Source organism: Palaemon carinicauda, chromosome 6 (genome assembly GCF_036898095.1).
Source record: "Palaemon carinicauda isolate YSFRI2023 chromosome 6, ASM3689809v2, whole genome shotgun sequence".
Classification (NCBI taxonomy): domain Eukaryota; kingdom Metazoa; phylum Arthropoda; class Malacostraca; order Decapoda; family Palaemonidae; genus Palaemon; species Palaemon carinicauda.
Genome location: NC_090730.1, coordinates 119,262,727 through 119,282,960, shown reverse-complemented (window position 1 = coordinate 119,282,960; position 20,234 = coordinate 119,262,727). Strand labels below are relative to the sequence as shown.

General features: G+C 33.1%; 1 protein-coding gene across 1 annotated transcript; it reads left to right on the top strand.

Annotated features, from left to right (window-relative positions):
- The first annotated feature begins 15,370 nt into the window (after positions 1-15,370).
- LOC137643209 (uncharacterized) lies at positions 15,371-16,087 on the top strand. Its single transcript, XM_068376058.1, has one exon. It carries the CDS (start codon positions 15,371-15,373, stop codon positions 16,085-16,087), a length of 717 nt encoding a protein of 238 aa, XP_068232159.1.
- The last annotated feature ends 4,147 nt before the right edge of the window (positions 16,088-20,234 follow it).

The following is a 20,234-nucleotide window of genomic DNA, read 5'->3' as shown; positions in this document are numbered from 1 at the left end:
ATTAACTTTTATCTCTGTTTGTGGCTGAGTTGCTAAGGCAATTGAACCTCAGTTTCTTGGGCCCGGGTTCAATTCCCGGCCAACCAAAAAGTATAATTTTTGAGTTGATTCCCCCATGGATCTCTGATCCCGAGGTAGAGAGAATCCAGATATTAGGAGGAGTATAATATATGGCTTATATAAATATGAAAAACACGTCTAAATGTGCAAAATTATCATTAATTTCAGCCAAGTACGAGTACAAACTTAACAATTAAGATACAATGGTGAAGATGGGTTGATTTCAACTCTTAAATACAAAAATCCTGAATTCGACAGGTACAAGTATGGGAGAATTTTCCTAAACTTTTATCTCCCTTTGACGCTGAGTTACTAAGTCAATGGAACCTCAGTTTCTTGGGCCCTGGATTCCCGGACTACCATAAGCTATTATTTCGAGCAGATTCCCCCGTGGGTCTCCAGATATTAGGAGTATAATACTGTATATTGCTTATATGAATATGAAAAACACGTCTAAATGTTCAAATTATCATATATATATATATATATATATATATATATATATATATATATATATATATATATATATATATATATATATATATATATATATATATATATATATATATACATACATATATATATATATATATATATATATATATATATACATGCACTAATCTATCTATCTGTCTGTCTATCTGATAGTCCTGGATTTGTTTCCTCTCTCGCGTGAGCAATCATGCTTGAACATATTTATATCCCCTCAATAGGAGATATTAGAAAGTTAAGATTGAATTAATGATATCGTCTTTAATAAAAAATCAAATAAAAAATAAAATTAAAACTTTCGATCAAGTAGTTAAGAAAGAATTTGCTCTCCCAATGAGGTCAATGCAAAAGAGGTCTAGTATTTCGTGATAGTTGGACACTTTCTCGTTGATCAGTGTTAATTCTTCGCTAATGTTTTGGAATCATGAAGTCATGGTTGCCGCAGTAACAACAAGATGTTTGCTATTGTTTCTGTACCGAGATTTAATTTTTTTTTTTTTTTTTTTTTTTTTTACTGCTAATTCTTAAGAACACGTAAATAAACGTAGTGAGGATGTTTTGTTGCGTGCTTTGTATTAAGTTAACAGTACGTTAATGATAAGTACAGACAAATTTGATCCAAGGATGACGGAGATTGCATGTAAGAATAAAAAACAAAACAAAAAATCTAAGAAAAATATTAAGCATGTACAGAGAATAGTCCATTTTAATTATATCTATATTATTGTAATTAAGGTTTATAAAAGTTGAGTGTGAGGACAATTTTGTAATAGTACAAATAAGTTTTATTTATTTATATTTGTCTCGCAAATCTCTTTTTCTGCAGCTTGTTTATTTGCTTTTCATCATATTGGTGCCACCATTTTTTCCAGATTCCCAATTATACTATAATCTTTGTTTAAAACAAATATTCTTAACTAACAGGCCACTTTGGCAAAGATGTTTCGAGAACGAAAATTGTAAAGCAAAACATATTTTAGGAATTCATGAGTCAAGAGGCGATTACCAAATGTCTCTGCTCCGAAGAATGAAAAGTCCCCGAAATATTTCATACCAGCAGAGGGAGGCGAAGGTAGCATCAAGTGAAGTTCTGTTATTAAGCAAAACAGTACTTTATAAAGCCTTAGATCGTAATTTTTTAGAAACAAAGAATCCCTTTCAATAGTAGTTTATGCTTCATAGCACTTGAAGAAAGGTAATTCGTTGGAAACAAAGCAACACACATCAAAAGATATATAAAACAATGGTACACAAAATACGAAGAAAACCAGAGATCGCCATTCATACGTCTTTTCTTAAAGGTAAACCTGTAGACTATGATGAAAAGTATCGAAATTGAAGAAAATGTACAGATATTAAACTGCAACTGAATGGTACATTGACATCTTCGGACAACATTATGTTCAATCCACTAATAAATATAGAATATAATTACATCATAGCTTGATACTATTGAAATATGGCTCCCCAATCAATTTATATTGATTTCAGATAAATAAATGAGAGAGAGAGAGAGAGAGAGAGAGAGAGAGAGAGAGAGAGAGAGAGAGAGAGAGAGAGAGAGAGAGAGAGAGAGAGAGAGAGAGATGAAATACCATATAGCAATTGCAACAAATCATTCATTGAGATTTATTTTAGAAAACCTTAATTATAAATATAATTAAAAAAAGGGCAGAGAAGACAAAAGAATGATTTCATCGAGGAGCAGATCAGCTTCACCAAGTCACCCACGAGTTTTCTATTTCACGTTTCAATAGCCAAATTGGCTGAAGATTTCCTAACTAGAGAGCAACAAATACCAAGTATCAACAATTGAGATTTGTAGGGAGCCCAATTATTATTAATATAATTATCATTATTATTATTATTATTTTGGTATCTTGGTAGGAGACCCTCCTTCAGGCAGGTGGAATTGAAAATAATGGCTTTTACTTATTATCATTATTATTATTATTATTATTATTATTATTATTATTATTATTATTATTATTATTATTATTATTATTACCTATGCTACAACTCTATTTGGAAAAGCAGAATGCTATAAGCCCAAGGGCTCCAACAAGGAAAAATAGCCTAGTAAGGAAAGGAAATAAGTAAAATATATACGCAAAATAATGAAAAGAGTATATAAAATATCTTAAGATCAGCAAAAAATGTGTACCTCACATTGGGCTCGAACCTATTCGCTTTTAATGAAAGACAAGGTCGTTATTATTCCAGGCACCAAAGGCTCTAAAAGAAACATATAGTAATGAAAGGTCACACCACTGTCAACTATACCAGCAAGTTTTAGAGCCTCCTGTGGCATGATCGATAGTAACCTTGCTTTTCATTTGAAAAAACTAGGTTTCGATCCCAGTGTTAGGTAGAAATTTATATCTGTCTGAACACTATATTGTGTTGATTTTCATCCAATATTGACTCATTTGTGGGTAATTTGAATTAAAAACTATTAATAGGGTCACCTGTTATGTATATCAGCAAAAATTTCTACATGTTTTCAGAATTATTCCTTCGGTGCCAACACAATAAAATCATATCTGTCGTCTCCGTCTTTATACACTATAAATAGCTGATGGATATTGATCCTTCATTTCAAGAGAATTATTCACTGTCACATATAGAAATAACGAATTATATGATCTTTTCTTTAACGTGGTGATAGCCAGCTAATAGAAAATAGGCGACCTTAAACATTTCTAACCTGTGAGTCATAAAGTCTACTGTAGCTTCCACTGACCACAAACGAACCGCCCAACTCAACTCCTAGAGCCCATTATAGTTTTTCCTCATCAGTACGTTCATCATAAATAGGATTCTAGAGAAAATTGTCAGAATTCGCTTTGCCTCCTAGATTTATGTAAAGAACTAAAATATTTTTTTTAAATTATTGACTGTGCCTTTTCTAAAGGAAATCAACGCAAACCTTTCAACCACGTTATATATATATATATATATATATATATATATATATATATATATATATATATATATATATATATATATATATATATATATATATATATATATATATATTTATACTATCATCATCAACCATTATTATTGTACATTGTAGTACAAAGGCCTTAAACATGTCCTTCCACTTGCGTCTGTTTACATTGTTTCTATCTCACTCCACACACGTAAAATTTCGTAGTTCGTCAACCCAACGTCTTCTCTTCTTTCCCCTGCTTCTTTAACAGTCTTTATGGACCAATTCTGTTATTATTAATGTCCATATTGGAGCCTTAGTCAAGCCTTGGAACATGAGCTAGTTTAAACTCAAAGATCTATGGAAAGAATAACAATGAGAATAACACTAAGAGATAGAACCACTTGTTGCAATCCCTCACTCCATGTCCGTTCCTGTCTTGTTTTGAATAAGGGTTTGGAATTCTTAAGGGACCGTCTTCTGGGGTCTCAATGTTGTAAACATCAAATTATCAGGAAGAATTTTGTTATCACATAGATACCAAAGACCGAGGAGCAGATGCTGCGCTTCTTCAGAGAGGAAAGGATAGTGCTGAAAACCCTGTGGCATATTTTTTCAAGTAAAATTAAGAGATTCAAGAAGAACTACTGTATACACCAGTAGAGAATATATATATATATATATATATATATATATATATATATTCTCTACTGGTGTATACAGTATATATATATACACACGTGATAATTATCTATCTGCTTCCAATATCGTTAGGTTATTTGAAGATTGTAAATAAGATCGTAGTAAACAAGGAGAGATCTGGTTGAACGCCATGAGGGAACTTTCTTTTCTGTAATGAAGCCCTTGTTTTCAGACTCAAACAGTTGGGAGCGGGTGGGTCGTTTCTTAGAATTATTATTGATTTTTTAAGTAATAGATCTCAGAGTTGATGTTGATGGGCACCATAGTGAGTATAGGAATATGATATCCGGTGTTCCACAGGGTAGTGTTCTTGGCCCATTACTTTTCATACTATATACACATGACATGTGGTTTGGCCTAGAAAACAAGCTTGCTGCATATGCAGATGATGCTACTCTCTTTGCACCAATTCCATCCCCTGAATGTAGATCTGGGGTTGGTGAATCCCTTAATAGAGATTTAGCTAAAATTAGTGCATGGTGCAAATTATGGGACATGAAGCTGAATCCTAACAAAACTCAAGTATGATTGTAAGTAGGTCAAGGACGGTGGCTCCTTAACATCCGGATCTCAGTATTGATAATGTTTCTTTAAATTTTTATGACTCTTAAAATTTTAGGTGTGATTCTCGACAGCAAATTTACTTTTGAGAAACACATTAGGTCTGTTTCTTCTTCAATTGCACAAAAAATTGGCTTATTGAGAAAGTCTTACAAGATTTTCGGTGATCAATCTATTCTGAAGAAGTGTTTTAATTCTTTCATTCTACCTTATTTCGAGTATTGTTCTCCTGTCTGGTGTTCAGCTGCTGATTCTCATCTTAATTTGTTGGACAGAAACTTACGGTCTATTAAATTTCTTATTCCTGATCTAGATATTAATCTTTGGCGCCGTCGTTCAATTAGTTCATTATGCATGTTGCATAAGATTTTTCATAACTCTGACCATCCTTTACATTCAGATCTCCCTGGACAATTCTATCCTGTTCGTAATACTAGGCAGGCAGTTAATTCTAATAGCAGCCAGGCCTTCTCCATCATGAGGCTCAATACTACACAGTATTCTAGAAGTTTTATTCCAGCTGTTACCAAGTTGTGGAATGATCTTCCTAATCGGGTAGTTGAATCAGTAGAACTTCAAAAGTTCAAAGTTGGAGCAAATGTTTTCATGTTGACCAGGCTGACACGAGTCTTTTTATAGTTTATATATGACATATCTGTTTTTGACGTTGTTAATAGTTTATATAGGACATATCTGTTTTGACGCTGTTACTAATTTTAGAATGATGTATTGTTAATTTATTCTCATCATTTATTTATTTCCTTATTTCCTTTCCTCACTGGGCTATTTTTCCCTCTTGGAACCCTTGGGCTTATAGCATTTTGCTTTTCCAACTAGGGCTGTAGCTTGGCTAGTAATAATAATAATAATAATAATGATAATAATAATAATAATAATAATAATAATGATAATAATAATAATAATAATGATGTATGTTATTCAAATATTATTAGTGAAATATTCCTCCTGATGCTAATCGCACCATTACCTTAAAACCGTATCCAGAAATTAATTTCACTGACGTATCATTTTGTTTTGTTAGATATTTTTTCTTTTTTTATATTCATCAGCTGAAACTAAAACTAGACTAGGACGTGAACCTTGATCAGAATAAGTTTTAAGAGTCCCTCGCACATTCGATTTATTTCCAGTTCATTTGTTTTTGGCTGTGTTTTATTTTTTCAGTCTAGGCTATTCTGTTATAAGATTGAAGTAACGTTAGGATATATTTATAACAATATTTCGTTATCAATAATCAATCAGAACTTGAAAGGAATACCAGAAACAAAAAAGAACAAAAGAAAAAGATGATTAAGACAGGTTAATCAGTTACAGAAGTAATGACGGCAATAGAGGAAGAACAAATCATAATTATCAATCTAATTTAACTTTCTCCCTCAGGCGAAGAAATTGAGAAGAATAAACAACTTTCTCCTCGCATTGGCTTTCATTTACATTTCGTTGTTCTAAACCAATTGCTTACTTGATATATTGACTATTAACAGACGCCCTGGCGATACGTATTACGACTCCAAGATTCGCTAGATTAGCCGAGTGAATGTTTCGTTAATGTATCACGTTTTCATACATTATCATTCTTTCTGGTTTTTCTTTCTTTTTCCTTTTTTTAGTTTGGTTAATATTGTTGCAACATAACAAGTAATCGATGACTTTTTCAAAACTGTAAAAGTTTTTTTTTTTTTTTTACGTCATCTGTTTTGTTTTTGTTATTAAGTTTCGTTCGTTAGAAAACTGTTAGATGTTTGCTCATAATTATGCAACAGTGAAAACACAAATTTTTAAAATAAATAGTTATTCATAAATTCTGTTACAGTAAATCGAACCTAGTTTTTTTAAGTATAACCTTTTATTTATGAAATATAGACCGATTGATGTAGGCATATTTGTCATTCTTTTCTTTCCATTGCAGCCGACTATTTGAGAAATGTTCTTCCTGTAAATTGAGAGAGAGAGAGAGAGAGAGAGAGAGAGAGAGAGAGAGAGAGAGAGAGAGAGAGAGAGAGAGAGAGAGAGATCCATTTACACATTACAATATAAAATGTACGTTTAAGCCAAGGTAGTAGGTTGGCCAGGGCACCAGCCACCCGTTGAGATACTACCACTAGAGATTTATGGGATCTTTTGACTGGCCAGATAGTACTACATTGGATCCTCCTCTCTGATTACGGTTCATTTTCCCTTTGCCTATACACTCACACACCGAATAGTCTGGCCTATTCTTTACATATTCTCCTCTGTCCTCATAGGCCTGACAAAACTGAGATTACCAAACAATTCTTCTTACTGCACTGTAATTGTTCAGTGGCCTCTTTCTTCTTGGTAAGGGTAGAAGAGACTCTTCAGCTATGGTAAGCCGCTCTTCCAGAAGAAGGACACTCCAAAATCAAACCATTGTTCTCTAATCTTGGGTTAGAGTTCTCTTGCTTGAGGGTACACTCGGGCACATTGTTCTATCTTATATCTTATTTCTCTTCCTTTTGTTTTGTTAAAGTTCTTATAGTTTACAAAGTGATATTTATTTCAATATTGTTGCTCTTCTTAAAATATCTAATTTTTCGTTGTTTCCTTTCCTCACTGAGCTATTTTCCCTGTTGGAGCCCCTGGGCTTAAAGCATCTTGCTTTTCCTACTGGGGTTGTAGCTTAGCAAGTAATAATAATAATAATAATAATAATAATAATAATCTTTATTCAGCACTCTATGAGAGAAAATTATTGCATAGCCATGAAATTAAGAATACAACGTAATTTATCATTTCTTGAACTATCGTAGAGGTGTTCTTTACGCCTACATTGGGTAAGAACTGAAGAATGGTCAAGATAAAATCTCATTATATTCACTTAATAGGAATTAGAAAAACACAGGTTTTATAATCGGGATCACAGACCCATGGGGAAATTCATTTTATGATTGTTTACCATTTTCTCTCTTTCAGTGGTGAACATTTGATGCTATTTTTCAAATATTAGTAATAAACTGAGCTTTAATGCTAGAAAAAAGTAAACTTGAATACTTTCAAAGCAATTATGTACATGAATGAGAACAAGATGCATACGATCATTAATTTTTACCATTATTTGCTTAAGTGGATGTGATAACCTAAGTTATTGGTTGTTGATTAGGGAGGAAGACGATAAATACCACTAGATCTTTCTGAGGCGACCAACTTCTCGTACTCTTCAAGTAGTTTCGTTTATTTAATATACTATTTTTTTTTCCACACTTTAGTCTCAAATATTTATTTGTCCTTTACACTCTTCGGAAAACAAACTGACTTAAAGAGCGAAGCAATACGACGAGAACCAAGTGAATCATGTATTTTGAAACGAATCGCTGATATGCTTGAAAGGTACCCTGGATATCGACAGAGAAAACCACTTTTGTTAAAACACACCTCTCTCCTGACATCTACCCATTATCAGCGACAAATACCTGTCAATCAGGATACCCTTTCCCTTATGAGAGAATAATCAGGGAGATTAGAAAACCACACGTGGCAGTTTTGTGTCCCTTATTCGGTAGTGTCGCACGTCTTCCTTTGCAAGATGCAGTACTTTTTGTAACACCGCTAACTCTTTCTTATGAATGCGGTTATGATGTTTGTATCTTTTCCGTTGAGATTTCAATCGTACTTGTCAGGAATGTTGGTAAAAGACTATTAAATAGAGCACCACACAAATACACACACACACACACATATATATATACATACATACATACATATATATATATATATATATATATATATATATTCATTTACATATATATGTATATATATGTATATATACATACACACACATAATATATATATATATATATATATATATATATATATATATATATATATATATACTGTATATATATTATACTCTATATATGTATGTAGATATGGAAGGATGTATAAAACTGCCATTAAATATGGATGAGCGTAGGACTTATATCATCCTGCGGCAACACTTTTCTTCATCCCCAAGATGAGTCCGAAGGTAAGGACGAAAAATAAAATGTTGTTCCCTTTAAACTTCTGTTGTCGAGGCAAAAGCATTGGAGCACTTATCGTTCGTTAAACCTCACTGTATTGAAGTAAGGAATGAGAATAGCAATCTACTCCAATTCACTATGGTTTATCTATCTATATATCAATTTATCTATCTATCTATCCATAGATATAGATATACACATATAAATACCCCCTTTCTCTTAACAGGGAATTGCTCTCGTGAAAATATGAGACAAAGATTACTACCACAATCTCACTTAAGAAGCTGAACTCTTAAAGATCCCTCTTTGCAAAAAACCTCTTCACCGCGAGTCGTTTCAAATGATCACAAAGAAGGCTGGCTAGCAGTACATCGAGCCCCCATACACACAGCCTCACACCTCTATCTTGCACACACCCTCTCGCTTCAGAGATATTGAGGTCCTCCTTCCCAATTTCTCATTCATTATATCAATACTTCCCTATCTTGCTTACCATCTCCTGTTTCCTAACATATATATATATATATATATATATATATATATATATATATATATATATATATATATTATCATCATTATTAAATGCTAAGCTACAACCCTATTTGGAAAAGCAGGATAAAATAAGCCCAGGGACCCAACAGGGGAAATACCCAGCGAGGAAAGGAAACAAAGAAAAATAAAATATTTTAAGTATAGTAACATTAAAATAAATATTTCCTATATAAACAATAAAAAATTCAACAAAACAAGAGGAAGATAAACTAGATAGAACAGTGTGCCCGAGTGTATCCTCAAGCAAGAGAACTCTAACCCAAGACAGTGGAAGACCATGGAACAGAGGCTATAGCACTACTCAAGGCTAGAGAACAATGGTTTGATTTTGGAGTGTCCTTCTCCTAGAAGAGCTGCTTACCATAGCTAAAAAGTCTCTTCTACCCTTACCAAGAGGAAAGTAGCCACTAAACAATTACATTGCCGTAGTTAACCCCTTGGGTGAAGAGGAATTGTTTAGTAATCTCAGTGTGGTCAGGTGTATATATTCAATCTCTCTCTCTCTCTCTCTCTCTCTCTCTCTCTCTCTCTCTCTCTCTCTCTCTCTCTCTATATATATATATATATATATATATATATATATAATGAATTATACATAAATATATACATATTCTATATTATATATATATGTATATATATATATAGATATATATATTTATATATACATATGGTAAGATATACATACTCTATATTATATATATGTATATATATATATATATATATATATATATATATATATATGTGTGTGTGTGTGTGTGTGTGTGTGTGCACGTGGTAATTACTAATAGTATTCATTTCGTCCTCATTAAAATATTTTTGAAAATATCTTTAGAATATCTATTTATTATTATTATTATTATTATTATCATTATTATTATTATTATTATTATTATTATTATTATTATTATTATTATTATTATTATTAGTGCTTTCGAGAATTTCCATAATTGTTGACTATGTGGTATTTGATGATATTGCAAGTTTCTCTGCATCCACTTGTCTGGCTAACACACGTAACTAGAATTAATCTAAGAGAAATATTGTTACCACAAAACAAACTCCACAAAAGAAATCATATTCAGAAACATGATATACTTGAGCAAATTCTTTTGTAATAAAAATTTTCTCACTCTCAAAGTCATGTCGGTTTCTTACAAAACAATAACTTTTATTTCGTAGCCCTATTGTCTTCAAATTCTTCAAGTTTTTCGATGCGTTATCATTATAATGCGTTAGACTCGGTGTCTGCCTGTTTATTCTGTCGGAGAACAAAGGATCAAGTCAAGTGTCAATATATTCGTTCGCCAGGATGCATTTTTTATTTTGGGTATGCGTACAGTATATGCCTACCTATTTAAGTGTTATTTTTATTAATTTACCGCCTGAAAACACAACTTGTAACAAAATTAAGATGGTAATTTCGTAATAGGGTTTTCCTAGTAAGTTCGTGTGTGTTAAAATAACTCGATTAGGCAATATAACTTTAATTAACATATTTGTAAAGGAATGTTACGTATACTCTCTGAATGTTAGCTCTGTATGAGAATTTAGATTCATAATAAAACAATAATTAAATTGTTGGAGTCCTTGAGCTCATATGCATAACCTTTAGAGATAATAAAAATACGTAAACCATAGTCTCAATTGGGTTGATCTCAAATGTCAACACTTCCCGTTTCTCTTCTCTTGAATTTCTTCCTAAAATAAATGGAAGTTCTTTTGAAGCTTGACTCATATTTGCTTATGGACAAAAGAATAACAAAAGATTTTGGTCGAAAAGGTAATGAAGAGCTCCACCTTTTATTCCATAGCTTTCTACTGAAAGTTTGTTAAGAACTTTGACTGTTTGTTTCTATTACTGGTTTTGTTAAGTTTTATTACCATCAAACTCTTTCAAATTTTTCTCATAAACAATAATCTTCCCTTCTTTTGGGGGGGTCATTGCTTTTTAATATATGTGTAAGCAGACACAGTAAATGCATCCCAATTAAAAAATTCACTATTCTAATATTTTTCTTACATTCTTTACTTCGACTTCGCTTTTATATTTTCAAGTTTCATTTGCCTCTTTTTAATCTTTATTAGATTTATATTCTATTTCACCAAACATCAAATAGAAAAAGATGTTTGGTTACTTAAAAAAGATCCGAAAAAAGTGAGATTATAATGCGGCGTAACTTTGCTTCAATAATGGAGTAAATTTCAAACTTTTTCTCCCAAATAAAAAAAAAGACTCCATCTACTTACGAGGATCCTGAAAACCGAAGTTGCCTGCACAATAAAGTGAAAAATAGTAATAAAAAACCTCATCCGCTTAATCTAGTTCGATGATTCTTAATTTTGTGTCAAGTGCTATGGTCCCACAGGAATTGTAACCCCATTAACAAAACATACTGCTGTACCGATGTCAGGAAAACAGCCCGAATGAAAAATATTTTGCAAATGTATTCATTTCAAAGAAATATTTGAATAACATGATCGTGGGATAATACACACACACACACACACACACATATATATATATATATATATATATATATATATATATATATATATATATATATGTCTGTGTGTACACACAGTATATATATATATATATATATATATATATATATATATATATATATATATATATACACATATATACACACAGTATATACAGTATATATATGTAAATATATATATATATATATATATATATATATATATATATATATATATAATATTGTTCTCAAAGCTCGAAATGATCAAACGAATGCGTATGTTAACTAAAACATGCATCGTACATCGTACTGGCCCCAAAATAATCGTACATGTACGATAATCATCGTAAACATGGCAACCGCAGTTAAGTGCTTTAGGTCAGCAGTTGCTTTTGTTAGACGGAAGAAGCAATGGGAATAAGATCTCGGTTAGAGTTACACAAACAATCCTCTGATGACACAGTTTGTCGAGTGAAACTCTGTAACAGATGTTTTTAAGCAGGAGTCGGATTAGTTGGGTGATGTGGAACTATTACTATTATTATTATTATTATTATTATTATTATTATTATTATTATTATTATTATTATTATTATTATTATTATTATTAGCCAAGCTACAATCCTAGTTGGAAAAAGCAAGGTGCTATAAGCCCAACTGAGGCGAGGAAACAAGGAAATAAATAAACTAAAAGAGAAGTAATGAACAATTAAAATAAAATATTTAAGAACAGTAACAAAATTAAGAAAGATCTTTCAAATATAAACTATTAAAAATAGAAAAAAAACATGTGGAAGAGAAATAAGATAGAATAGTTAACCGAGTGTACCCTTAGCAAGATATCTCCAACCTAAAACAGTGGAAGACCATGGCACAGAGGCTATGACACTACCCAAGACTACAGATCAATGGTTTGATTTTGGAGTGCTCTTCTCCTAGAAGAGCTGCTTAGCATAGCTAAGATCTTCTTCTATCCTTACCATTGAATAATTATAGTGCAGTAGTTAACCCATGAGCAAAGATGAATTGTTTGGTAATATCAGTGATGTCAGGTGTATGAGGGCAGAGGAGAATGCAGAAAGAGTAGGCCAGACTATTCGGTGTATGTGTAGGCAAAGGGAAAATGAGCTGTAACCAGAGAGAGGGATCCAACGTAGTACTGTCTGTCCTGTCAAAGATCCCAATAATTCTCTAGTGGTAGTATCGCAACGGTGGCTGGTGCCCTGGATAACATGCTAGCCTTTACAAGAATTAACGTTACACACACACACAATATATATATATATATATATATATATATATATATATATATATATATATATATATGTGTGTGTGTGTGTGTGTGTGTTCATGTATGTGCGTGTGTTTGTCATTAAGTATATGTGTCTATATATGCAACTATAGAGGGAAAAAGATAAAGCTGTTAAGTCATAAAATATCAGACATAAATGATTAAGCATATGTGGACTATGAGTATGAACAGAAGAATAAGAAATAGAAAAATAAGGGAAGGCAATGAATGGTAGACCATAACCTTTGGCCAATAGACCCCTATTGAATTCAAGACCACTAGAAAAGATAGTCCCAAGGAAAAATTTAGCCTCTATATTTTTCAATCTACAGATACAATGGATATAGAAATTTTATTGGAAATTCTACAATTAGAAATAAAATTAAATGGGATGGAAAAGAACACTTTCATAAATTTTGTTTGTCTTGGTGTAAGACGGAGATGCTTCCCACTGATGCTATCCATATATGACCAGTATCTGACTATAATATTAAAAACGTGAAAGAGCTTCGAATGATTATCATTTATGTATGAAATATATAAATTTTCATCATTCTCATCGTATAGACCATAAATTTTTATAACCATATGTTTATGGAGATAAAGTAGTGATTTTCGAATATAAAATTGCTAAATTTGGTCATTGTTATTGATTAGAAGATATATTGCCTACCCCACAAAAAAAAAAAAAAAAAAAAAAATCAAATTATGTGTAATGGAATTTATCTATATAAAGTTTTTACTGTTAGGTTTATTTTTACATTTTATTATGCAAAGCTAAGATATTGTTTTCGCCGAGAGACCAAAATAGCAAAGGAGTGAATTTTGTAATTTTTTTTTATTTATTTGGGATAAGGAAATAGTACATGCAGTAACGTTGTTTGCGCTTTGATATTTCATTTCCTTCTAATACTTATCCTCTTTTATTTTAATTATCAAAGCAATATTTTTGAAATTGTCGATGTTATTGACAATCCAAATCCTATGAAGAGTATGAATATACAAATAGAATAAATATGAGTAGAGTCGTTTTTGTTATGATGAGAAACAATGTTTTTAAGATTACTTGGGCATCTGTTTTCACCGTCCTTCACATTAAATTTCACGTCGAAGACCAAATAAACTTTGGTATGTTATACTGTAATTTACAGCTCCCTTGCAGGCAAGTCTTACAAACTTCAATTTTCTTGAGTGACATAGGCCTAAGTGTACAAATATAAAATAATTAGCAGATAATTACCCTTTTCCTTCGAAGATAGAAGAGAAAAAAAGAAATAATTCTTCGCACATACATACATACATACACACATACATACATACATGCATATATTTTACAAGCACGCATATATTATATATATATATATATATATATATATATATATATATATATATATATATATGCATGCATATTCTTCTTATTCTTTATTTTTAGAACAGCCTCATTTGCCTTTCAACTCCTTCTGATTCCCTTACTCTGATGTTCACAACTAAGATTTATTCCATAGGGGAAATAAAGGATAGAACCTTGAGTGGCTGGGTGATTCGGATTAACGAGCATGGAGTGCCAGCGAGGACGTGGTAACCCTGAAAATTTGGTGGGTTAGCTCATCTGCAATGAAATCTCATGTTTATTGCTTAAAATCCCGCTTAAATTCAAGCTTATAAGTGATAAGTGTATTCGAAAGGTTATAAGATATCGAGAGCTTAGAGGACATTATAGTTATTGGAAACACATACACATACATACATACATATATAAATATATATATATATATATATATATATATATATATATATATATATATATATATATATATATATATATATATTTCTGCAGCTCAGCTCCTGAGCCGACAACACCTCAAAGCAGAGCTCCAAACAAGGTTAGCGCCACCCACCGTCATCCTTAGACATGGCTAGCTGTCTTTTCAGCTAGATGAGAATTAGGCTTGGAGTCCAGTCAGTTGGCTGGCTGAAAATTTCAGCTAAACCTTCAAATGAGCGCTTATACTCGGAACTTCATTTGTTGGTCCTGCTATGAGAAACATCACCAACACTGTCCCGACCTATGCCACCCTGACAGAACACACAGCAAGCAATTCTGGACATATTACCAGCACAGAGAAAGGTCTTTTCTTGAGACCTACATCATATCTGTAAAACTAAAGCTGAAGAGGGAATTTGATCTAGATGCAGCTCACCACCGGATATAGCGTACTGTAGGTGTGATACCTGTAACCTGTTTCATGAACTGTTGCACCAGAGTAACACAGAAAAAAAAAAGTACTCCTTAATGTATAAGCCTGCAAAGAAGACACCCAATGCTACACCCAAACATCCTAAAACAACTACCCCTCGATCCTCCTCTCCTCCGCCAACCCCTGTTCCTACGACATCCCCTGTCCCATCCACCTCTCCTAACCCACCCAGGGTCACTGGCCCTGTTTCTACTCCTGCTCCAGCCTCATTGCCTGCCCCAATGGGACCCCCTGCTGCCAAGAAGAAGAAAGGAAAGACCAAGAGCCCACCTGTCTTGTCTTCTTTTGAAACAACAGTCACCAGTCTAACTGCTGCCCCACAGTCCTCCACTCATGCTACTGCCCCACTGTGTGCTGCTCCACTGTCCACCATTCAAGTACCAGAGGCAGAGGCATTAACCATGGACTTTGATACACATCTACCAGATTGCAACTGCACCGGGTGCCCATCTCAGCTGCTTGCTGAAGCAGCTGCCACTCCCACCCCTGTGGTGGAACCTGCTCCAGAGCCACAGCCCACATTACCAGCACCCACCTCTACTGATCCTAAACAGCTTCCAAGAATCAAGCTGCCAGCCACTGAAGATGGTCCTTCCTATAAAGCCGTAGCTGTCATTGCAACTGCAAATCCAACGATCAAGTTCACAGCCAGAGCCAATCTCAAGGGTAACCTGATTATGGCCCCAAAAGACCAGAACAGCGCCAGCCTTCTTCAGAGGGAAGCCTCCCTGATGTATCTGGACCCTGCATAGAGACTGATGAAAGCTATGGTCTGTAACTACCCAATCCGGATGCTACTTGATTTCCTCACCAGAGATGTGCCCATAAAGATGGTCACTGTCATCTTCATTAGACCCATCCCACTATCCCTCGATCTAGGAATATGGGGAACCTTCCCCAATGAAGACTTTGATCCTGAACCAATGAGGTTCTAGAACTATCAGCGCTTTGGGCACCACAAGGAAGACTGCAGGAGCCCCACGGTCTGTGGCATATGCAGCTGAAGACACCCCATGCAATAATGTATTGATGCACACAAGGAAGGGAGAGAGACCTTTTCTAAGTGTCCCAACTGAGCCCAGTCACATCACACCTAGAATAGGAGATGCCCAGAGCGCCTGAAGAAGAACCTAGCAGTAACGACCTTCCTACTGACAACCACACCAGCAGCAGCACCAACAGAGCCATCCGCTTCTGCAGCAGCAGCAGTACCATCGAAGCCACCCAAGCAGCAGAGAGTCCCACATCGTAAGCTAGTCCATCAGCCTACCACTGCACCTGTTCCAGCCGTCATACCTGATTCAGTTAACCCTACCTTACCTACACCTAATCTTTCCCAAATAACTTCTCCCTTCCAACTCTCCCAAAACCTTTCCTCTAACCCATCTTTCATCCACCAAATTGACTCATTCCCTCGAAGAAATCATTCCCTTCATCCTCCTCCTTGTGTCCACTCTGTACTCTTTAAAATCCTCCTTCATGTCATGACTTTTCCAATCCCTCCTTAGTCCTGCACTCTCAACCCCTCCTTCAGCACAGATAAGTGGTTACAACTTATAACGGCTCCTTTTTTCTCCTGCTTAAGTTTCTTCATTCCTCTCCCAGCTTCTTATACTCACTGAAACTCACTGCTATCAAAACTGTCTCTACCACTGAAAACAAGTACCCCTTCTGATTCCAATTGGGCCTGGTTTTTTGGTCCTGACATTTATTCTCTTTGGGCTGAGCAACTGCACCTCCTTTCCTAGTCTTATGCTTGGTTTTGCTGTGAGCAAGCTGGTTGGCCTGATGGGTATAGTAGAGGTCTATATTTATAAGAAAGATTGAGACGGGCATTCATGCTCTTTGTGCGGAGCGATGTCTTAGAACACATTCTGTGTGAACCCTAAGGGACATTCTGTGTCCTGCGTGTTATGACTTTTTACTAAGATTCCCCGTGCGGGGCGAAATCTCTGGACAATCTAGACCAACTAACCAACCAGTTGCTTTGAGTTTCCTGAACATAAAAGTTCAGATAATCCTTGTGTGAGTTTGAAAGGTTTTAAAATAGGTAATTCTTAATAGTGTTACATCGAACATTGGGTATACCAGTAAGCTGCTTTCACAAATAAAAAAAAATAGTTCAACATAATGGTTGGTTAGGTACAGACACCAAAAGGTTACTATTTTCCATCGTATAAATAATTCCGACCAATAAATCGTCAGGAATTCCACACGCACATTTTTACAAACAGAAGTCAATTCAAAGGTCACGTTGTATGATTCTCTCTGATCAGGTGAACAAAAAGGATGAGTATATTCCAAGAGATGAAATTAATATTGCAATATACTAGACGAGTGTTATCATTCTCATTACCATACTTTTGACTATTATCTGTTGATGGTCCCCAATTTTAACTGAGTTGCTTTGTGAAGGTGGAAATATATATATATATATATATATATATATATATATACTGTATATATATACATATATATATATATATATATATATATATATATATATATGTATGTATGTATATATATGCATACATATATGTGTGTATATATATATATATATATATATATATATATATATATATATATATGCATACATATATATGTGTGTATATATATATATATATATATATATATATATATATATATATATATATATATATATATATATATATTTACACACATATATATATGTGTGTGTATATATATATATATATATATATATATACACACACACACACACACACACACACACACACACATATATATATATATATATATATATATATATATATATATATATATATATATATATATATACGTTTGTGTGCGTATTTGTGCGTGTTTGCAAGTACGTACTTACCTTTTCCCTGCCTATGATTAAAGATATACGCACAAAAAATTTGCTTCTAAGGTAACTACATTTATTCATCTAAATATTTCCTGTTTTTTAATTATGACGTAGTTAGACATAAAAAAAAGAGATCAAAAGAAATAGATAAACTTCAGATACAGGTTTAGTTGACATTGTCTTTCAACAAGTCTCCAGAACTTACAAGATTTTGAAAGGTCAAAAAATGTCAGTTGATTCTAGGAACAATACCCAACCTATAAGTGATTCAGCCTTCTTTTATGATTACTCACATAAGGTTTTTAATTGAATATCCTTTTATGTTTAATGTTTATATTGAATGTATGTTTGTATTGACATGTTCACGTATGTATGTTTTCTTTATGGACAAAAATTTCGTAGCAGAACTTGTTATGTATGATTATTGTTTTCTTATAATTTGCTTTTAGAATTAATATAACTGACATTCTAGGAAAACAAATATTCCTATTTGGTGTTCATGAAATCAAAGGATTTCAAATCTGTACCGTCAGAAGTGACAGGATCTCCACTCTACAGCTGACGTAGCTGAACTTGCTGCTAATGGAGGTGATTCCATATAAAAGGGGATTGAATTGCTAATGACAACAAGATTGTTTCTATAGATCACGCAGAAACATTATCGCCACAAGCAATATGGAGATGGTTGTTGAAGAGGAACAATTACAACATTCAGCCATCCCATGATCAAGTGCATGATGAAATTATTCATTTGTTTGGGTCATCCATAGCTATAAATTTACATACACAAACAAATCCAAAACTGAGCTTTGAAATTAAAATTTTTACCCTGTCACTTATTTGTAAACAATTTGAAGAAAAATTATCATCCCAAATTTAATCATTACTGATTCAGCATAACTTGGAGAATGTTTTTTTTTTTTTTTTTGCTTATAGATACCACATTTTCTCTAACTCCTTCATTGAGAGAGACAATAAGTGATATATTTTCGTATAGGCTCCGTTTTGTTCACATCGTTGCGAAAAACTAAAATTTAGTCGATCACAAAATTTCATAAGCCGATCAAAAACTAATTAAGGTTGAAGGTTTTCTTAAATAGGGATATTTAAACCATACGAAATAATAACTGTTTGAACTTTAAGCATATTCCAAATGAAAATATATTTCAATGCCGGATATACATGCTTATGTGAAAAGTACACACCCACACACACACATACATATATGTATATGTATATATGGTTCTAGGTAAGTTGATTCATGGTTTTTTGCTTCCGGTTATTTGATTCCCGGTATTTTGATTCCTGATAAGTTGATTTCCAGTACAGTTGATCCCCAGTAGTTTGATTCCAACTTATTAACAAATAAATAAAGAGCTTCTGGTATTTTCTTTTCAGGACCTATCTATTGTAAAATTGTTTTGTAAATAAATAGTCTACTGGCTTATTTAGCCATATAGGAATTTATTGATTAATAATTGTTTCAAAAGTACCAGAAATAAGGAAACATAAAAGTATTAGTACAGAAACAATATTTATTTATAAAAAATCATATATAAAATTTGGTAGACAAGCATACTTATAAAAATGATTACAAACGGGAAATGATAGTTTTAGTAATGTAAAATCCTTGTAATAGCTCTCAGGAAATCTGTTTATTTTTTTTTCTGAGAATCATACCACAAACAACATTTTTCAGTCGGTCGTTCAAGTCCTTGTATTTACGTTTCGCTGGAATACCGTGGCCGCCATCAAACAACTTTTTTTTCAAATGAGCAAGGCTCTCTTCTTTTTTCAATGCTAAAATTAACTTCCAAATATTAGGATGAACACCTGAAACAACACTCTATAGTGGTAACCTTATAAATTATTATTGGTGCGAAGTAGTGGCAGGGCACAAAACACCTAACTTTCCAATTGAATTCAGCATCTCTGTGATATCTTTCTTTAAAGCCCAAATCTATAACCTTGCGATAAATGGAAAAGGCATGATGAAATAGAAACATTTAGGAAATGATTACGTATACAGTTCATATGCGCTTTTTCAAAGT